This window comes from Macrobrachium nipponense, chromosome 1 (genome assembly GCF_015104395.2).
Source record: "Macrobrachium nipponense isolate FS-2020 chromosome 1, ASM1510439v2, whole genome shotgun sequence".
Classification (NCBI taxonomy): Eukaryota; Metazoa; Arthropoda; class Malacostraca; order Decapoda; family Palaemonidae; genus Macrobrachium; species Macrobrachium nipponense.
This window is the reverse complement of record NC_087200.1, coordinates 59,913,922-59,931,802: the sequence shown is the minus strand read 5'-3', so window position 1 is coordinate 59,931,802 and position 17,881 is coordinate 59,913,922. Positions and strand designations below refer to the sequence as shown.

The 17,881-nt window shown below is 39.8% G+C and overlaps 1 protein-coding gene across 1 annotated transcript in view; it reads left to right on the top strand.

Annotated features, from left to right (window-relative positions):
• Positions 1-17,881, top strand: part of LOC135219339 (uncharacterized) — a 353,665-nt gene that overhangs the window by 177,466 nt on the left and 158,318 nt on the right. The window contains 1 exon segment of the mRNA XM_064256015.1: positions 12,940-13,204. Within this exon segment, the coding sequence (XP_064112085.1) occupies positions 12,940-13,204 (265 nt within the window).

The window sequence follows — 17,881 nt, the reverse complement described above, 5'->3', positions numbered from 1 at the left end:
GGTCCGAAGTTCGAATCCCGGCTCGGCCAATGTGGAATCAGAGGAAATAATTTCTGGTGATAGAAATTCATTTCTCGATATAGTGTGGTTCGGATCCCACAATAAGCTGTAGGTCCTGTTGCTACGTGACCAGTTGGTTCCTAGCCACGTAAAAATATCTAATCCTTCGGGCCAGCCTTAGGAGAGCTGTTAATCAGCTCAGTGGTCTGGTAAAACTAAGATATACTTAACTTCATCGTGTCACTCCATCTGAAAAGATGAACTTGTAGTGTCACTGGATCAGAAAAACTTACTTTTACTTTCAGGTCCCCACTCTCAGGTTATGCAGCATATAGGTACTTCTGGTTCTCAAGGCAAGATGAGGTCTTCCAGTTGAAGTGCCTTTGTTTAGATCTAGCAACTGCCCCCCAGTTCTTCGCTCATATCAGGGCCAGAGTTGCAGTTTGGCTACATAGGAAGGTTATCAGATTGTTGTGGTCCCTCAGTGATTGCTAGTAATGGCAGCCTGTCTTTGAGCAATTGATACATCCTAAGTACCTCAGCAACCTGTATCAGTACTAAGGTGTGCTGATTGAGAGAGACAAATTGGACCTAGTCCCAGCATAAGAGACATTGTTTGTTGGCATGGACATAGAGTCAGGGAGTTCACAGGCTTTGCAGACAATGACAGTCAGAGAGATCACAGGCTTTGCAGACAATGACAGTCAGAGAGATCACAGGCTTTGCAGACAATGACAGTCAGAGAGTTCACAGGCTTTGCAGACAATGACAGTCAGAGAGATCACAGGCTTTGCAGACAATGACAGTCAGAGAGTTCACAGGCTTTGCAGACAATGACAGTCAGAGAGATCACAGGCTTTGCAGACAATGACAGTCAGAGAGATCACAGGCTTTGCAGACAATGACAGTCAGAGAGTTCACAGGCTTTGCAGACAGCGACAAGAGTGTCTTTGGATCCCATCCCCACCTGTAGAATTGTTTCAAAGGCTGCTGGACCTTCTGAATTTATTATAAAAGCTGTTACTGCTCAACTGCTTAAGGCTAAGGTTTCTTGAGATAGAATTAAGCAGGGAGTGGTTTGCCTTGAACCAACCAGATGATTTTTCAGTGCAGTCTACATGGTAGGTTAAGGCAGACCTTACATAGTATCAAGACTAGCAAAACTTCTGAATTGGAGTTCCCTTATCTTGTTTTATTATACACTGACACCTTTGAAAAGGGCTGGGATGCCCATATTTTGGACTAGTGGCATCATGCCAGTGGTCTTTTAGAGAACATGGGATGTATGTCACTCACCTGTAGCTGAAGGCTGTCTCTCTCTCCAAGCTTCAAAATTGTTCTCTCCAGTAGAGTGGTACTGGGTAGTTTTCACTTAAGTGACTTACCAAACCATCACAAAGCTGCCACCGTTAGCATAGGTGATACAGGTCCTGCCCACTTTTGGGCATACCCGGTACTGCTGAGCTAACTACAGTAGTACCTCGAGATACGAAAGGCTCAACTTACGAAAAACTTGAGATACGAAAGCCAATGCGAAAAATTTTACTGCTCTACATACGAAAAGTTTTCAAGATTCGAAAGGTTTCTGAAAGTCCGAGATTCGCCCGGATAACAATTTTGAAACTTGCGCCGCCATCTTAGTACTATTAGACTCGCCACCATCCTCCTGCTCTCCAATTGGTTCCTGATGCTAGCCAAGCCATGAAATCCTTCTCTCCTGTTGGACAGCATCTCTCCCATCATGCATCTTATACGTATACGTGGTGGCGTACCTATCTCGGCCTCTTCGTACCAACATCTCTATCGTATGCACACGGCATTCGTTCGGTCCAATGATTTCGTTTAGTAACATAAATTCGTTAGTGATTTCGTTGCCAGTATACTATCGTGTGTGCCGGAAACTATGTGTTACTTATACGTAAATTACGTACAAGATAACGTAGTCATGGGTCCCAAGAAAGTTGAAATTCACGGAAAGAAGCGCATGCTCTCTTTGGAGACAAAGATGGAGATCATCAAGAAGTACGAAGCTGGTATGCGATTGAGTGTGATCGCAAAGGAATACGGCCGTAATCCGTCGACAATAGGCACCATCCTTAAACAGAAGGATGCCATCAAAGCAGCTACACCGTCGAAGGGCAGCACTATTTTGTCCAGCAAGAGGAGCCACGTGCACGACGAGATGGAACGGCTGCTTCTTGTCTGGATAAAAGACAAAGAAATCGCTGGCGATACGGTAATGGAGACAGCAATCGCCCACAAGGCCAGCGCTATTTTCGGCGATTTGATTGCGCAGGCGAAAGACGACGGAGGGGAAGGGACTTCAACGCAAACCCCAGAGTTCAAGGCTTCGCATGGCTGGTTCGAGAAATTTCGTAAATGAACTGGCATCCATTCGGTGGTGCGTCATGGGGAGGCTGCCAGCTCGGACACGAAAGCGGCCGAAGCATTTAAGAAGACTTTCGATGAGATGATGACCAAGGAAGGCTACAGTTCTCAGCAAGTCTTCAATTGTGATGAGACTGGCCTTTTTTGGAAAAAAATGCCTCGTCGGACGTACATCACGGAGGAAGAGAAGAAGCTACCCGGGCATAAGCCTATGAAAGACAGGCTTATGCTCGCACTTTGTTCAAACGCCAGTGGGGATTGCAAGGTGAAGCCCCTACTGGTGTGTCATTCCGAGACTCCTCGAGCCTTCAAGGCCCACGAAGTGCTGAAGGAGAAGCTTCCAGTGATGTGGAGGGCTAATGCAAAAGCTTGGGTAACGAGGCTTTTGTTCACCGAGTGGGTAAATCTGTGTTTCGGCCCGACAGTGAAGAAATTTTTGGAAGAGAAGCGCCTCCCCCTGAAATGTCTGCTGGTGTTGGACAATGCCCCTCCCCACCCTCCTGGCCTCGAGGAAGATATCCTAGCAGAGTATTCCTTCGTCAAGATTCTTTATCTTCCGCCCAACACCACCCCTCTCCTCCAGCCCATGGACCAGCAAGTGATAGCGAACTTTAAGAAGCTGTACACGAAACATCTTTTCAAGAGATGTTTCGACATCACCGATACCACAAACCTCACCTTGCGTCAATTTTGGAAGGAGCATTTCGACATCGTCATTTGCATCCGACTCATCGACCAAGCTTGGCAGGAGGTTTCGAGGCGAACCTTGAATTCCTCGTGGAGGAAACTCTGGCCTGATGCCGTATCCGCCCGAGACTTCGAGGGATTCGACGTGGGCGAAGCTGGTTTTGCAGATTCAGAAACAGTTGACGATCCCGAAACTGTTTTGGAACCAGATCTTGACGAGATCGTTGCACTCGGCAAGTCCATGGGGCTGGTCGTCGACGAGGATGACATCAACGACCTTCTCGAGGAGCACCAAGAGGAGCTTACGACGGATGACCTGAAGGAGTTGGAGGCCATGCAACATGACGTCGTTCAAGAGGAGTTCTCTAGCAGCAGTGAGGAAGAGGAGCAGGAGCCTGTGACAACGGCAGAAATTAAGGATATTCTAGGCGCTTTTCATAAAGTGCAATCATTTATGGAAAAAAGACACCCCGAAAAGGCTCACACAGGTCGTATGCTTGCGCAGTTCGATGACGATTGCCTGAGTCGTTTCAGGAACATTGTGAAAAGTAGGCAGAAGCAATCTTCCTTGGATCGTTATTTTTTAAAGAGGCCTTCAGCATTAGCAGGAGTAAGCAAAAAGGAAGAACCAAGTGATAAAAAACATAAAGTTGAAAGCAAAAAGGAAGAACCAAGTGATGAAAAACAGAACGTTGAAAGTGGTGATGAAGTTGAAATTCTGTATAAAAAAAAAAAAAAAAAAAAAAAAAAAAAAAAGCCTACGTAAAGTAAAAAAAAAAAAAAAGAGCCTACGTAAAGTAAAAAAAAAAAAAATTTGTAATGTGTAGATTTTTGTAAGTTAAGTGTTACAGTTTTGTTAATGCGTTTCGTAAATTTTAGTTTTATAGTTTTCCTTAAATTTTTTGTGTGTTTTCGTAAAGTAAAGTGTACATACATACTTACGTTATCTGTCGTTTGTCCTCCTCCTCCTCTGCCGCCACTTTCGGAGATAGCCTCACTCAAAAGGTAAGCTTCCACATTTTACGTTACAGTAATAATATTTCTTGTACACTAATATACACTTTATTTACAGGTTTTGCATTTTTATTCTTAATTTAGGTATTGAATGGTCCAAATTGTTGTAGTATTTCATTGTTTATAGGTCAATTTAGCTGTATTATGAAATTTAATTGGGTGTTTTTGGAGGGCTTGGAACGGATTAGCCATTTTACATGTAAAATGTGTTCCACGATACGAAAAACTCATGATACGAAGGCCTCGGAGCAGATTAATTTCATATCTCGAGGTACCACTGTATTGTCAATTTGTTTTCTGCCGGCTACGGAGTAATATCGACGGTTTTTGTATCGTAATTGGTGAAGTACAATTTCGTGGCTGTGTTTTCTGGTTTTGCTGCTTCTTTAGCTTTTATTTAGCCAAATAGAGTTTAAAGTATAGGGGACAAATATGTAGCAAAGACTTAACTTGTATTGAGTGTCAGGACTTAGATGAGCAAGGGTGGAAAAACCATTAAGTCTCATTTAGAGAAGATGGAGAAAGATAGGAAAAGGAAAGCAGTTCTTAGAGCCGGGAATAAGACTAGTGTTGATACAACTCCATTTGCTTTAAAGGCAAAGAAGTCTTCTCTTTCTTTCCCTCTTTTATCCAGCATCTCTCCTATTGATAGTTCTTCTACTTCATTGCCACTAACTCCAGTCCAGGTAGTCCATGCTTCCGATCCTAACACCATTGCCAGCTTAGAGTCCGAAATGGACAAGAAGTTAGAAATTTTGGCCAAATCTGTGATGGATTTGGGTTTCTCTTTTCGTGCTTTTGTGGAAAAATCAAGTGTCGGTGAAAAGATCAGTGTTGTGCCAAGTGTCAGTGATGTGTCTGAGGAGGTGGTTTTCTGTCCTCCCATTTCTCTTAGACAAAGGTCACTCTCCTGCTCCCCCACACTCAGAAGAAGACATACCGGAGGTCGAAGGGAGACTGGGTAGGTTTGCCCAAAGGCAGTCGCCAACTCAGTTGAGCCTATCGACTCCTGGTGTCAATTAAACACCATTGGAAGGGTGTGGATGTTAGTGAGATTCAGTTTTTCCCCGAATTGGATGTGTCATCACCTGAAAATAGGAGACAGTTGCGGAGTGCTTTGTGTAGTGACCTTTAAAGAGGCATACCTCGTTTGCGGACTGTACAACTCTGCCAGTGAAGAAGTCGAAGGAGCAGTGGAGTCCTCAGCCATCCTGCAGTTTTGCGCCTGCACCGGCTTTTTGGGAGTCTCGTCAGTCGTCTCCAGAGAGTATAGTTCCTACTGGCGACAGTCGCTCCCAAGCGCTGACATGATCTGATCAGCACTCCCGTTCTTGCGCGGTCGACTCCCCTCGCAGCTCGTTGAAAGGAGTTTCAACTCGTTCGCCTCTTGCAGCTCGTAGCCCTTTGCCTGCTAGTTGCTTGGCTTCTAAGAAGATCCGTTTGACTGCCACTGCTTCAACATCCACGTCTGAGACTCTGAAGACCAGCGCTTTGGGAGATGAGTTTCCATTTGGTCCTTTTAGACATCAGCTCCAAGAGCATTATGGGGTTCTTGAAGAAAGCAACAACCCCTAAAGGAGAGCAAGATGGTTTGTCGTCAGTTCTATCTGAGGAAGAAGAACAGGAGCAGGAGTCGAAGTCTTCTTCGGCTTACGCTAGTCTTTTGAAGTTTTTGCTCGCTATGTATCCAGACTTCTTTGAACCAGCATCGCCTTTATTGCCACCTTCTATGTTCGTGATGGATAGGAAGGTAGTATCTTTAGGATTGCCGAAGTTAGTCCTTTTTCAGTCCACCAAAAAAGTTTTCAAGAAGTTGAATGAGTGGTTAGCAAAGAACCGGGAGTCAGGTAAAGCTTCATTCACCTATCCTCCTTCTAAACTGCAGAACAAGACTTGTCGGTTTTACGTGACTGGAGAAGTTCCTTCCTTGGGAATCTCTGCCTCCTCTCAAGGGGACTTCTTGAGTTTAGTGGACCCGAACAGAAGATCAGCTTTTGCGACTGTGAAAGTAATGTTCTCCATCCCCAATTTTGATCACCTGGTTCGAAAGTTGTTCAAGGTGCTGGAAGTGTTTAGTTTTTTAGATTGGACTATTGCAGCATTAGCCAAGAAATTAGAGGAGTGTCAGTCTCTGGAAGAGGAATTTTCTACAGACTGGCTTAATGTTTTGTCCTGTGCGGACAAAGCTTGGAGAGACGGATCAGGGGAACTAGCTGTCCTATTTACAATGGGAATACAGGCAGTCCCCGGTTTACGATGGGGGTTCTGTTCTTGAGATGCGTCATAATCCGAAAATCATCGTTAGCCGGAACATCATCAAAAATCCTAAGAAAACCTTACTTTTAATGCTTTGGGTGCATTGAAAACTATGTAAACTGCATTCTTATTGCATTTTTCATAAAAAAAACCTCAAATATTGATTACTTTGCATTTTTGGTGTCATATTTCATCTGCCAGATCAGAGTTGTAGGCGTCGTAACCCTGGAAATAATTTCTGATGAATATAATTGAAAAGCGCCTTAACCTCGGAACGTTGTAAGCCGAACCCGTCGTAACCCTTGGACTGCCTGTACTTAAAAATAGGGAGTTGTGTTGCTCTTTTGCATCATGAGGAGTAACAACAAATTAGAAGTCAGCATTGATTTTTTCTCCCATTAGTAAATCCCACCTGTTCCCAGAAGAGATTCAACAGGTATTGTTGGATCTGGAGAAGAAATCTACCAATGACCTTTTAACTCAGTCAGCAAGACGTCCGAAGGATCCTCCCGCTACATCAGCTAAATCTTCTCTTTGGAAGCATCTGTTTCGAGGGGGTAAAACTAGAATGCAGAACAGACCAAGGACTAGCTTGCAAGCACCAGCTAAGTCCACCAAGAAGACCCCCTTTAAGTCGATGGGATAAGTAATCGGGAAGTCCTTCACACACCTGTAGAGCGAGACTCCACTACTTCTGGGAGGAATGGAGTTGGAGAGGAGCAAAGCTGTGGGTAATCCAAGTACTTCGAGAAGGTATATATGATCCCGTTTGTTCAAGATCCTCTGCTGTCCAATGTGCCTATCTGTTTGACAACATACCCAAAGGAAGCAGGGAGAGCTTTTGGCATCAGCAAGCATGCCATAGAAGAGGTGATAGAACTAACTCCCCAGGCTTTTACAACAGACTTTATTTGTGATGAATCTTACTTGCTGTTAAAGTTAGCTATATCTCCACGCCGATTAGGCGAGTCGGCATTCAAACAAAAAATCGAATAGCTGGCCGGATGACTGTCTAGTTTACCTGTTCTCCACCAGGTGTTTCGAATGTTGTAGCTTTTGTCAGAATTCTCTTTGCCACCATTGCGGTTAGGCAGTTGTTGGTATTCTATGAAGTTTGGCTGTTTTACACCTGTTTACAGTATTGTAATTTCATTTACCTAGGATATCTTTCACCGGAAGCAAAACCAATAACATCAGGCTATGTAAAAATGATTTTGGTGTCAGCAGGCTGTTGGAATTTGAAGATTAACATTTGGTTTGCACTGCAAGAGCCAGAGTGTGAGCTTGGAACTAGATGTGAAGAATGTAGGGAATTGTGCTGAGAATTTATCCCTGAATATGTCAGATATAGGAAAGTAGGGAAACTGATAGATTGCAAAAGCAATTAGTCAGGTCAGGACTTGAACCTGTCAGTTCTATCTTACTTAGTGTCCCTTCATCTACAGCTATCCCTACTCAGACTAGGCATTTTGGTAGTGCTATCATTGACTTCCTTAGTAGCTCTGCCTTCTGCTCCCTATTCGCTTCAGGAAAAGCATATCAAGAAGTTAGAACATAACATTAAACCTAATTTTAGTTCTAATAAAAGTTGAACTGAGTTCACGACAGAAACATTCGAATCCCTCCATAGTGTGCACCTTTTTTTGTGTTCCCCTGTTAGAAGTAAGGTGTTGGTGCCCTCATCTGTACTTAGCCCGAGCCTAGGACTGCCCTGCGACAGTCGGTAGTGTCCGCTACCAGGGAACGAGGTCGGTTCTCGGGACGATGGGGTTCTGTGCCTTCCAGTACCTACTTTGCCCTTTCCACAGACTGAATCTCATTAAAAGCGTTTGCGTAAGGAATGTTAAAGCGTTCACCTAAGGACCGTTTGATAAATGTTAATCCTTGCTCCGTAGGCACATTCTGATGTCATCAATATCTAGTTTGAGGTGTTTGCATGGATAGGAATAATAATATATATATACATAGGTATAGACAATTTTATTGGGATGATAATGTGGCTGTAGTGAATTTTACACATTCCGATATTATGTCAACTCATTCAACTGTTTATCCGATCCCTCATCTTTTGGTTATTCTAAATTCTCGTCTGCTAACCTACTCCTCTTTCTTCGCAATGCTTGCGTTCATTCTTTGTCTGCTTTTTCTTCGGCTATTGGCAAATCTCTTACTACTGCCTTGATTAATGTTTCTCTTTCAAGTCTATATTGTCTATAGTATCTAAGGTTCTCTCCAAGTTATATATTATTCTAGCTTCAGAGCTTTCTAATGACATTTCATATAGGTAAGTATATGTGAAACCTTATTTTATTATAAAAATATAATTTTCATAGCTTCGTACATGAATGTAAGAAGAGACCAGATTGTTTGGTTAATATTATACATTGGCACATTTGATTTGATGATGGCTGTAGGTTTGAAATTCTCAGGTATGTTGTAAGTTCTTTTCCATACCACTTATGATGTTGATCATATAAACAGTCACCAAGTTGAAGTGGAATTAATTTTGCCTGAGTTGGTTTAAGGATGCGAGTTGTGTAACTGCTTCCCTTATAGCATTAACCCTTAATGGACAAATACCATCATATGAGTAACAATAGCAGGATTTGAGTGATGGGTGGATCCACTCTTGGTGTGCATCAGTATTACGCACCATTGATTTGGAGGAATTGGGTAGAGAAGATGTTCCATTACTTCTGTAGCTCATAAATTCACTAATGGCAACCTTTAGACTAGCTCAGATCAACAATTGTAAGCAGCTTATGAATTAGTTGTAATCTTGACTTCAAGAGGGCATGTTGTGCTTTTCTTTCTCCCATGACGTCTTTTTATTTATTTGCTCATGAATATACCCAGGGGTTGCTGTTGGATTTAGTTCTTATCTATACAGTTATACTTTGGCTCACAAACAGTCGTGTTCACAAACAAGTTGGGTTATGAACTGGATGTTAAAAAAATTTTTGTTCTGGTTCGCAAACTGTGCTTCAAGCCATGAACACAAACAATAGGCTAACCTTTTTTCCTCCTTTATCTGTCCCATTTTCTAGTTAGGCTAACCCATTTTCCTCCATCTTTTTATTTATCCTATCTTCTAGTTAAGTTTAAGTAGTAAAAGAGAAAACTAAAAGTATTGTTAGTAATGTTATACTTGTGTAAACGCATACATCCAGAAACAGCTGATTTGCTATGAACAACCGAATCCAATAACAACAGTGGGTTGCTTGCCTTTCATCCATCGTACGATAGTAAAAAATGACCGTAGTTATGTTACAAATGATGTTAAGTAGAATAGGACTGATATTTTTTTTCATTACTATATCATTATTCGCTATGGAGAAAAGATTGGCAAGGGCATATAATGCTCACGCTGCAAGTTGTAACTGAAGCTGAGGAAAGAATACGTATACATTTGCTAACGACTATTATCTTACATTTGGCAACATTGATGACACTCCTGCAAACTTTGGTATAGTATACCATCAAACTCGACCGCAAATAAAATTTGAGAGAAAGTTTTTTTAATCAAAACTATTTGGCACAAAAGAACACATTTTACTGTTTTCACTCTGATAAAAGATAAATTTATGTAAAGCTTATAGTATTCTGATGAAATCAAGAGAAAATATCGAATGCAATCTGTTGATTTTTTATATGCAATAAACGTGCCCTCAGTGCCATCTAATAACAAAAAAATAGCCAAATTTCATTCACAATACATATTCAAGGGATATTTTGACTTGAAAACATTTTGTATAAGTAAAAATAACTTTGTCCCACATCAATAGAGTATCTAGAGATTCATTTACGCTAACCAGAAGCAATAAAATTGCTCCGATTTGAGTTCAATGCAGCAAAATAAACTTACCTTGCAATTGCCCTCAGCTGATTTCCAAACCAAAACATTGATTGCTGTTTGTATTTTATAATACAATAGTAATATGAAAACACAGTATATTGGATGCAGTGAAGTAAAGCATAACTTTGTGCCAGAAAACCATAAAAAAAGGGAAAGATAGTTTAGTATTTCTGAGGTTTGATAGAATTATTTGTTTTTACATTATTTTAAATGGGGAAAGTTGATTCAGGTTACAAATTTTTCAAGTCCCGAACAGCGTCCTCAAACAAATTTAATTCATGAACCGAGGTACCACTGTATTAGACAAAACATGTACAGTGTACCCCCGTATTCATGTTCTCTAGATTCGTAGATTTCTCTCTGGACCATATCTACCCATTATTCATGGGAAATTTGCCTATTCGCAGTATTTTTGTATGAGAAATATCCACAAATTCTTGGTTTTTTATCAATTTCAATATAAAATGCACTTTTTGTGATAAAACTATTATATAAACCAGGTACCAACATTTTTAGTGTTTTTTTCTTGAGTTTTAACTAACAAAGTAGGCCATTTTCAGTGTTTTTATAGGGGTTCCAACTATTTGTGGTGGATTGCTAACTACAGTTGGTAACCAACTCGGAGATAAGAAAGGCTCAACTTACGAAAACTTGAGATACGAAAGCAAATACGAATATTTTTTGGTTTTTTGGCTCTACATACGAAAACTAAGTTCAAGTTACGAAAGGTTGTTGCTGTAAAGTCCCGAGATTCACCCGGACCGGACCGACCGAGGCATATTTTAAAACTCGCGCGCCGTCCTATTGGTCAGCATCTACCCCTTGTGCTCTATGTATTCTATTGGTAAAACGATGCAGTAAATTGAAAAACTTATTCATGCAATACATTTAATAAAAAAAAAATTGGGTAAAGATAGAATAAAGAATAGAAATGAATGGTTATTATACTGTTTGGTGGTTTCAGTAGTTGAAGAGAGATAATGGAAATTTAATTACTGTACGTACTGTGTGCTAGGTGAAAGTGGTTGCTTGGCAATCATAAGTGCTGAACGTAAACAGAAGCTTGGAAGCTTTTTTTGTTTGTTTGATTGTTTATTATAGTTAATGGTTACTTAATAATTATTTGAAATGAGTACATGCAATACATTTAATAAAAAAAAATCGTGAATTAGATATCATAGAATAAAAAATAAATCAGACTGCTATCATCAAAGCCAACAAATACGTATTTTCTAGAATTCTTCTTCTGTTTTAATATTATGTATATGTTTCATTATAGCTGTCAGTAACTCGGTATCTCAATTAGGTGAATAAAGAATAGAAATGAATGGTTATTATACTGTTTGGTACTTTCAGTAGTTGAAGAGAGATAATGAAAATTTATGGCTAGGAAAAGTGATTGCTTGGCGATCGTTCGGTACTCGTAAGTGCTGAATGTAAACAAAAGTTGGGAAGGTTTTTTTTGTTTATTTTAAGCTTTTAGTTTCTTAGGTTAAGATGTCAGAATGAATCATAGACTAGGCTACAGTAGCAACTGCTAACATAGGCTAGGCTTATTGCTAAGGGACATATGCTAAAGTCCTAATATATGCAGTAAAAATGGGGTTGAACATTACATGCAGTTGAATATTACTCCAGTATGTACAGTATTTTGCCTTTTTGGAGTCATATTTCTTCCATCGGATCGGCGTCGTAACCCTAGAACATGTGTTGTAAGCCTGGAAATATAATTTACTGGGGTGTTTTTGTAGGGCTTGGAATGGATTAGGCATTTTACATGTAAAATGCGGTTCAAGATACGAAAAGCTCATGATACGAAGGCCGCCTCGGAACGGATTAATTTCGTATGTTGAGGTACCACTGTATTTGCATGGGGGTCTGGTATGCATCCCCTGCAAATATGCAGGGGACCACTGTAGTAAAATCCAAAAAATTTGGTGCATCTTTGATCTCGGTAAATTTACGTAAATATTTTACAACAAATATGTACTCAGAATTTGTAACTTGGTTTTAGTTCTTAGCTGTTATGATATTGTATAAGCTGTAATTATAATTTTGCAAAATAAAATAAATTATTATAAAAAACATGTATAACTTGGTAAAACTTACGATTATCTTATAAAAGAGGCCCCACTAGTTAAGGGGAAGTTTTTAGAATTTTTTTCTTACACTATGTACATTTGCATGTCTTCCTCTTTCCACTGATGTGTTTTTTCAAAAATTGGCTGACCTCATAGTTGCCCAATCTGGGGTTAAAACAGTAAATGCTTAGCTCTTAAGGGTTAAAACAGTAAATGCTATCCATTATATATAGCACTGGAATTTAATTTTCATGAGTACAGTACATGGTAAATATGTAGTATTAGAACAGGTAGGCCCTGGTGATCGCCGATCTGGTTTTACTGTGCTTGTCTAACAACAAAAATCAGTAATTTTCAGTGCTAGTATGTGCTGATTTCCACTTATTGGTGCCAGTAATCAGGCATTGATGCTGATACATACCTAACATAGGTGCCGATAACTAAAACTTGGTGAGTTTTGGTTATTGTCACGCCCTCAAAATGGAACCCCCACAATAACTGGCGACTGCCTGTTTATAGGTATAGAATGCTTGTATATATAGTGTATAAATTGTATTAAATGAGAATGTTTGTATAAAGCATAGTATCATATATTTAATGATAATTCTGTTTTATAAAATATGATAGAATTTAATGAGGATGTTTTGCTTGTTTCAGTTTGAAATGGAAATAATTAAAGTTCATGAAGCGCATGAAGCCTTAGTCAAGTTGTCAGAGCGCAGAGAGCAGCTAGAAAGGCTTGCACGGCACAAACTACATGCAGAAGTGAAACGACTGACTGACCTTAATGCAGATTTAAAGGATCAGGTTGATGTTCTTTCAACCCAGATAGCTAGCCGGAGCTTACCTACAGATAGTGCTGATGCCCTGCAAAAGGAACTTAACAAAAGAGATGTTTTTATTGCTCAACTTGTATCACAAAGTATGTTGTTATCTTGAAGTTATCTTGTTTTAGAGAAGTTGCAGCCTTGCAACATGTCTTTACATTTTTAAATTATATAATTGTATTAACATTTCCAATATCAAAATGCAAAGTTTTGAGTGCAGTCTGCATGCTGTGTTCGAATGAGAAATGACAGTTGAATACATGTCATAAGAAACTTATCATGCTGGTAGTAAGATGACTGCTTGCAGCATCAGTTATTAAAAGAAAAGGCATGAGTACATTGTCTTCCCAGAGTATGTGCTCTGGCACCACCCTCCTAAAGGAAAAAAGCCCACACATCAGAAGCTGAATGGTACAGCTCATGACTTAAGTTTGATAGGTTTGTGGTAAGCCCTTACCTTGTTACTTGTCCATATACTATTGGTAAGAAAAGTCAAGATACAGTTTTCATCAGCTTTCATTCATCAAATTTCCCATTTGTTTTTTTGTTTTTTTACTGAAAAACATAATCTTGCTAGATTTACTCTAGAATATGAAAATACAATATGAATTATATCATAACTTAGAACTGCAAAACAAAAACATTCAGATACTTGAAAATTTTACATGATATGTCTAAAGTAATTTGAATTTCTCAGGTGAATTTGTTCATAGAGATCTGGAAGATAAAGTGTGAATTTCTGATTTTAGTACTACGTATCATGGCAACAATATTTACTTATTTTCATTTATGAACAGGAATATTAGTGCATCATCATAAGTGGTGATTGTAATTACAGTAAGTCCTCGGGTTACGCTGGTCTCGACTTACGATGTTTCGTGGTTACGAACGCGCCCCCATAAAAATATAAAAAATAATATTTTGCGTCGTTCCGTCTTACGCGGTTTAGCGTCGTAAGCAACGTAAACAAACGCGAACTAGTTCCAGGCGCACGGCGGAAGAATACGCTTTGTGGGGGAGAGGACGGCGTCGCTTCGCTACGCTCAGTCCTCGCCCATACGCCATTTTGGTTGTTTACACTGCCTCTCTCTCCCTCGTGTTGTATCGTTTTTGTAACTTTTTGCTCTTTGTTATGGCTCCCAAGCGCAAGGCGGACTCTTCTGATGGTAGTGCATCGAAGAAAAGAAAGGCCATCACCATGGAAATTAAAGTGGACATTATAAAGCGATCTGAGAAGGGAGAAACGCCAACAAACATTGGCCGCTCGCTTGGCCTTAGCCGTTCGACCGTTGCTACCATATCAAAGATAAAAAGCGCATCGTTGAACATGTGAAAGGATCTGCTCTATGAAAGCGACAGTGATAACTAAGCAGCGTAGGTTCTAATAATTGAAAATGGAAAGGTTATTGGTGCTTTGGTTGGAAGACCATGTTCTCCAGTACTAGTATGTTCTGCCTCACCTCAAGAATCATCTGCCTCAGCATCTCCAGCAACTTCTGGAGGTTCTTTTTCTCTTCACTAACCTCCCCCAGTCTCTCCAGCACCGCAGCTTCCTCTCCAGTGTGCAAGCCAATCAAACTAATAAAGGTAAGGAATTGTTCTCTCGTTGTTATTGATAGGTATTTACATTAAATCATGTGGTATTTTTCAATGTTCCGACTTACGCTGAAAATCGTGTTACGATGCATCGTAAGAACGGATCTACGTCGTAACTCGAGGACCCCCTGTATTGTAGTTTTTACAAATTTATGTTTGTACTCCAAAGCATTTAAATTTAGGTGGCACCAATGGCAGTAAATGTTGCGATGGCTAAGGTAGGTTGAGCAAATTTAGTTGAATCTGCAAGAGCATTTACCATGATGTGAGGAGGAGCCCAAGTGCTTTGGGCAGGAAAGCACAAGTCACTGGAGACTGACGTAACGGCTTTCACACACTGATGGTTTTATGTTGACATGGATTAAATGCTAGTACTAGCCGTTTATAAAGTTACTGTCGTGAAAACCTTCGCAACAAGGATGTTTAGGATTGCCAGGTCTTCATGACGTATTGGCCTGCAGTATAGAACAGCTCTCACCCCCTCATCAAGGCCAAATGAATTAGGCTACTGAAGTTTCCACAGAATTTATTATAAAAATAAATGAATTCTGATCATGTGTCTACCCTAACAATCACAATCCTCTTACTCTACATTCATCTCCAGCCAACACCTCCAGTCCTCAAGGCACACGTGGCTCTACAACCACATTCCGCCTTAAACCACCACCGCTTTATGTTCTACAAATAATGACAATGATTAAGTCCAATTAAACACAGTTACCACATGGTAGGCAATGAAATTGAGCCAGGAGTCATGGAGCAATCATGAACTAACCATACCTGATCGGACTCTCTTGAAATATAGGAGCGAACCATTGCACTTTGCCACCAACTGCGTTTCCCTCAATTCAGCTGTAGATCCGTGGCAGATTTAAGTTGGGGAAAATGGTGCACACATTTTTCACGACGGCTAGTGTCTAATATTAACCCCTTCGGGACCATGACGTTTCTACAACGTCATGGAAGGTGCAGTGACCCTCCCCATGACGTATATACGTCGTCATAATTCCATGGCACAATAGGAAGGCTCGTAGTGTTGGGCTGTCTCCTGTTGGTTTTTACAGGCGTGGGTAGGCTTTACTCTGACACACAAAAAGCTTCTCCTACTTTTTTTCAGCCAATCATGGACATTCTTGGCTATGACATAACAGCCTCCTCCTCCTGCAAAACTATGAGTGAGAACAGTGATATCTCTTCTCTTCTGAGGAATATGTTCCTTCTGAGGAAGAGTATGAGAGTGGTGACGAGCTCTCAATAAGTGATAATGACGTGGAAGAATGAGAGGTGGAAGGTGGGTTTACATTTCCAACATATTTGAGGATCATCGCCCAACAATGTTGCCAGACTTTTGTGAAATTTTTTCAGGAATAAATCCAGTGCTTGGGGATGCACTTTTCCTTACGCCCCAGGAATAGTTAGAAACACCACTAAAAATGCTTATAACTGCCTCTGCTAAAAGGGAATTTGTTGAGGATGATCTAATTGCACCAGTACACAAGAGTTTTTACTGTTGCTTCAGATGCTGAAGAATATATAGGACAATAGTAGTCTATTATAGATAACATTGATGTCCTATATAACTTTAGCATGATGTCATGTCCTGTTCCCATGTAGGGTGAAATAGTTTCTTTAATAGAGCAAAGGCTTTTATGCCTTTGGCTTTAATATACTTGATGTGTATTTCCAGATTAAAATGTTTATTAGCACTTAGCATTTGCACAGAACTTAATTTCAGTGTTATATAGATGGAGTTTGATTTCTTGGTCTTTTAGCCACCTTTTGTCTCTATATAAAACAATGGCTTTTGTTTTATTGCTTGAAAAACGACATCCACTGAATTTGCCCATTTACTTATATTTGTGATGGGAGTATTGATGTCTCTTTGGGCATGTCTCTGGGAGCTACTTGTGTAGTATATGGCAAAGTCATCTATCTATTAACTATTTTTAACTCCATTTGGTAATAGTGCATTGTGCAGTGGATGTCATTAATTGCCAATGGCAAAGGAAACAAAGTAGTACAACTCAGGATACCACCCTGAGGAATTCCTTCTAACTTAAAGTATTCTGAATACGAATTTTCTACTCTTGTCTAGAAAGTTCTATCCGTTAGAAAGTTTTTAATGAAAATTGGCAGGTGAGTGAAGTTTTTCCATGATGTTAACTTCCATATTGTGTCATATGCTTTCTCTACATAAAAAAAGACAGCTACTGTCAATTTTTTCTGATCAAAGCCCTTCCTGATATGGCCCTCTAGATATGTTAGGGGATCTAGGGTTGACCAACCAGCTATTGAACCTGATGTGTTGGAGTTAGTATGGATTCCTTGATGAAAACATGTTAGTCGTGCATTGACCATTTTTTCTAAAATTTTACATAAACAGCTTGTGAGGGATATTGGTCTGTAATTAAATGGATTACTTGCATCTTTTCCTGGTTTATTTATAGGAATAATAATAGTATGTTTCCACTTGTCAAGGAAAACATGCTTAAGCCAAATGCTCTTATAAAATTTCAGTAGATATGATTCAGCTATAGGGGCCAGTTTTTGTATCATCTCAAATGAAATTCTGTCATGACTTGGGGCCGAGGGATGACACAAGTAGAGAGCATTGTTTAGGTCATCCATATTTAAAGGTATGATTGTACTCCAAGTCTTCAACAGTTTCAAAATTGAATATGATATTTCCTTTCTGTTTTCTTATGGCTTGATGCACGTCCAGATTAGATAAAGTACCCATGTTCTCAAGATGTTTTTGTATAATATTTGATATTTCATATGGGTCATGATATGTTTTCCCTTCTTGGTATATTGTACTTCTAGGAGGTCTTACATATTTACCATTAATTTTCTTTATCTTTTGCCAAATATCCATCACATATGTATTTGAAGATAAGCTTGACACAATTTCTCAATGATAAAATTTTTTCTGCGATTATAGCTTTGCAAAATTTGGCAGTGTATTTAGTATACAATGGTTTGATGTAATTGATTATGTTTATTGTCACCATCTTGTTTGAAATATTTACACTGTAATGCATCTTGCTGAGGGATTTCAGGTGGGTTTTAAGTCTGCCAAAATTATGACTTGATATGTGCTTGATCTTTATTAAGGTTGGAGACCACCATGGAATAGAGAATTTCTTGAGGTGCGGTTTAGTTTTAGGAATGCTTTT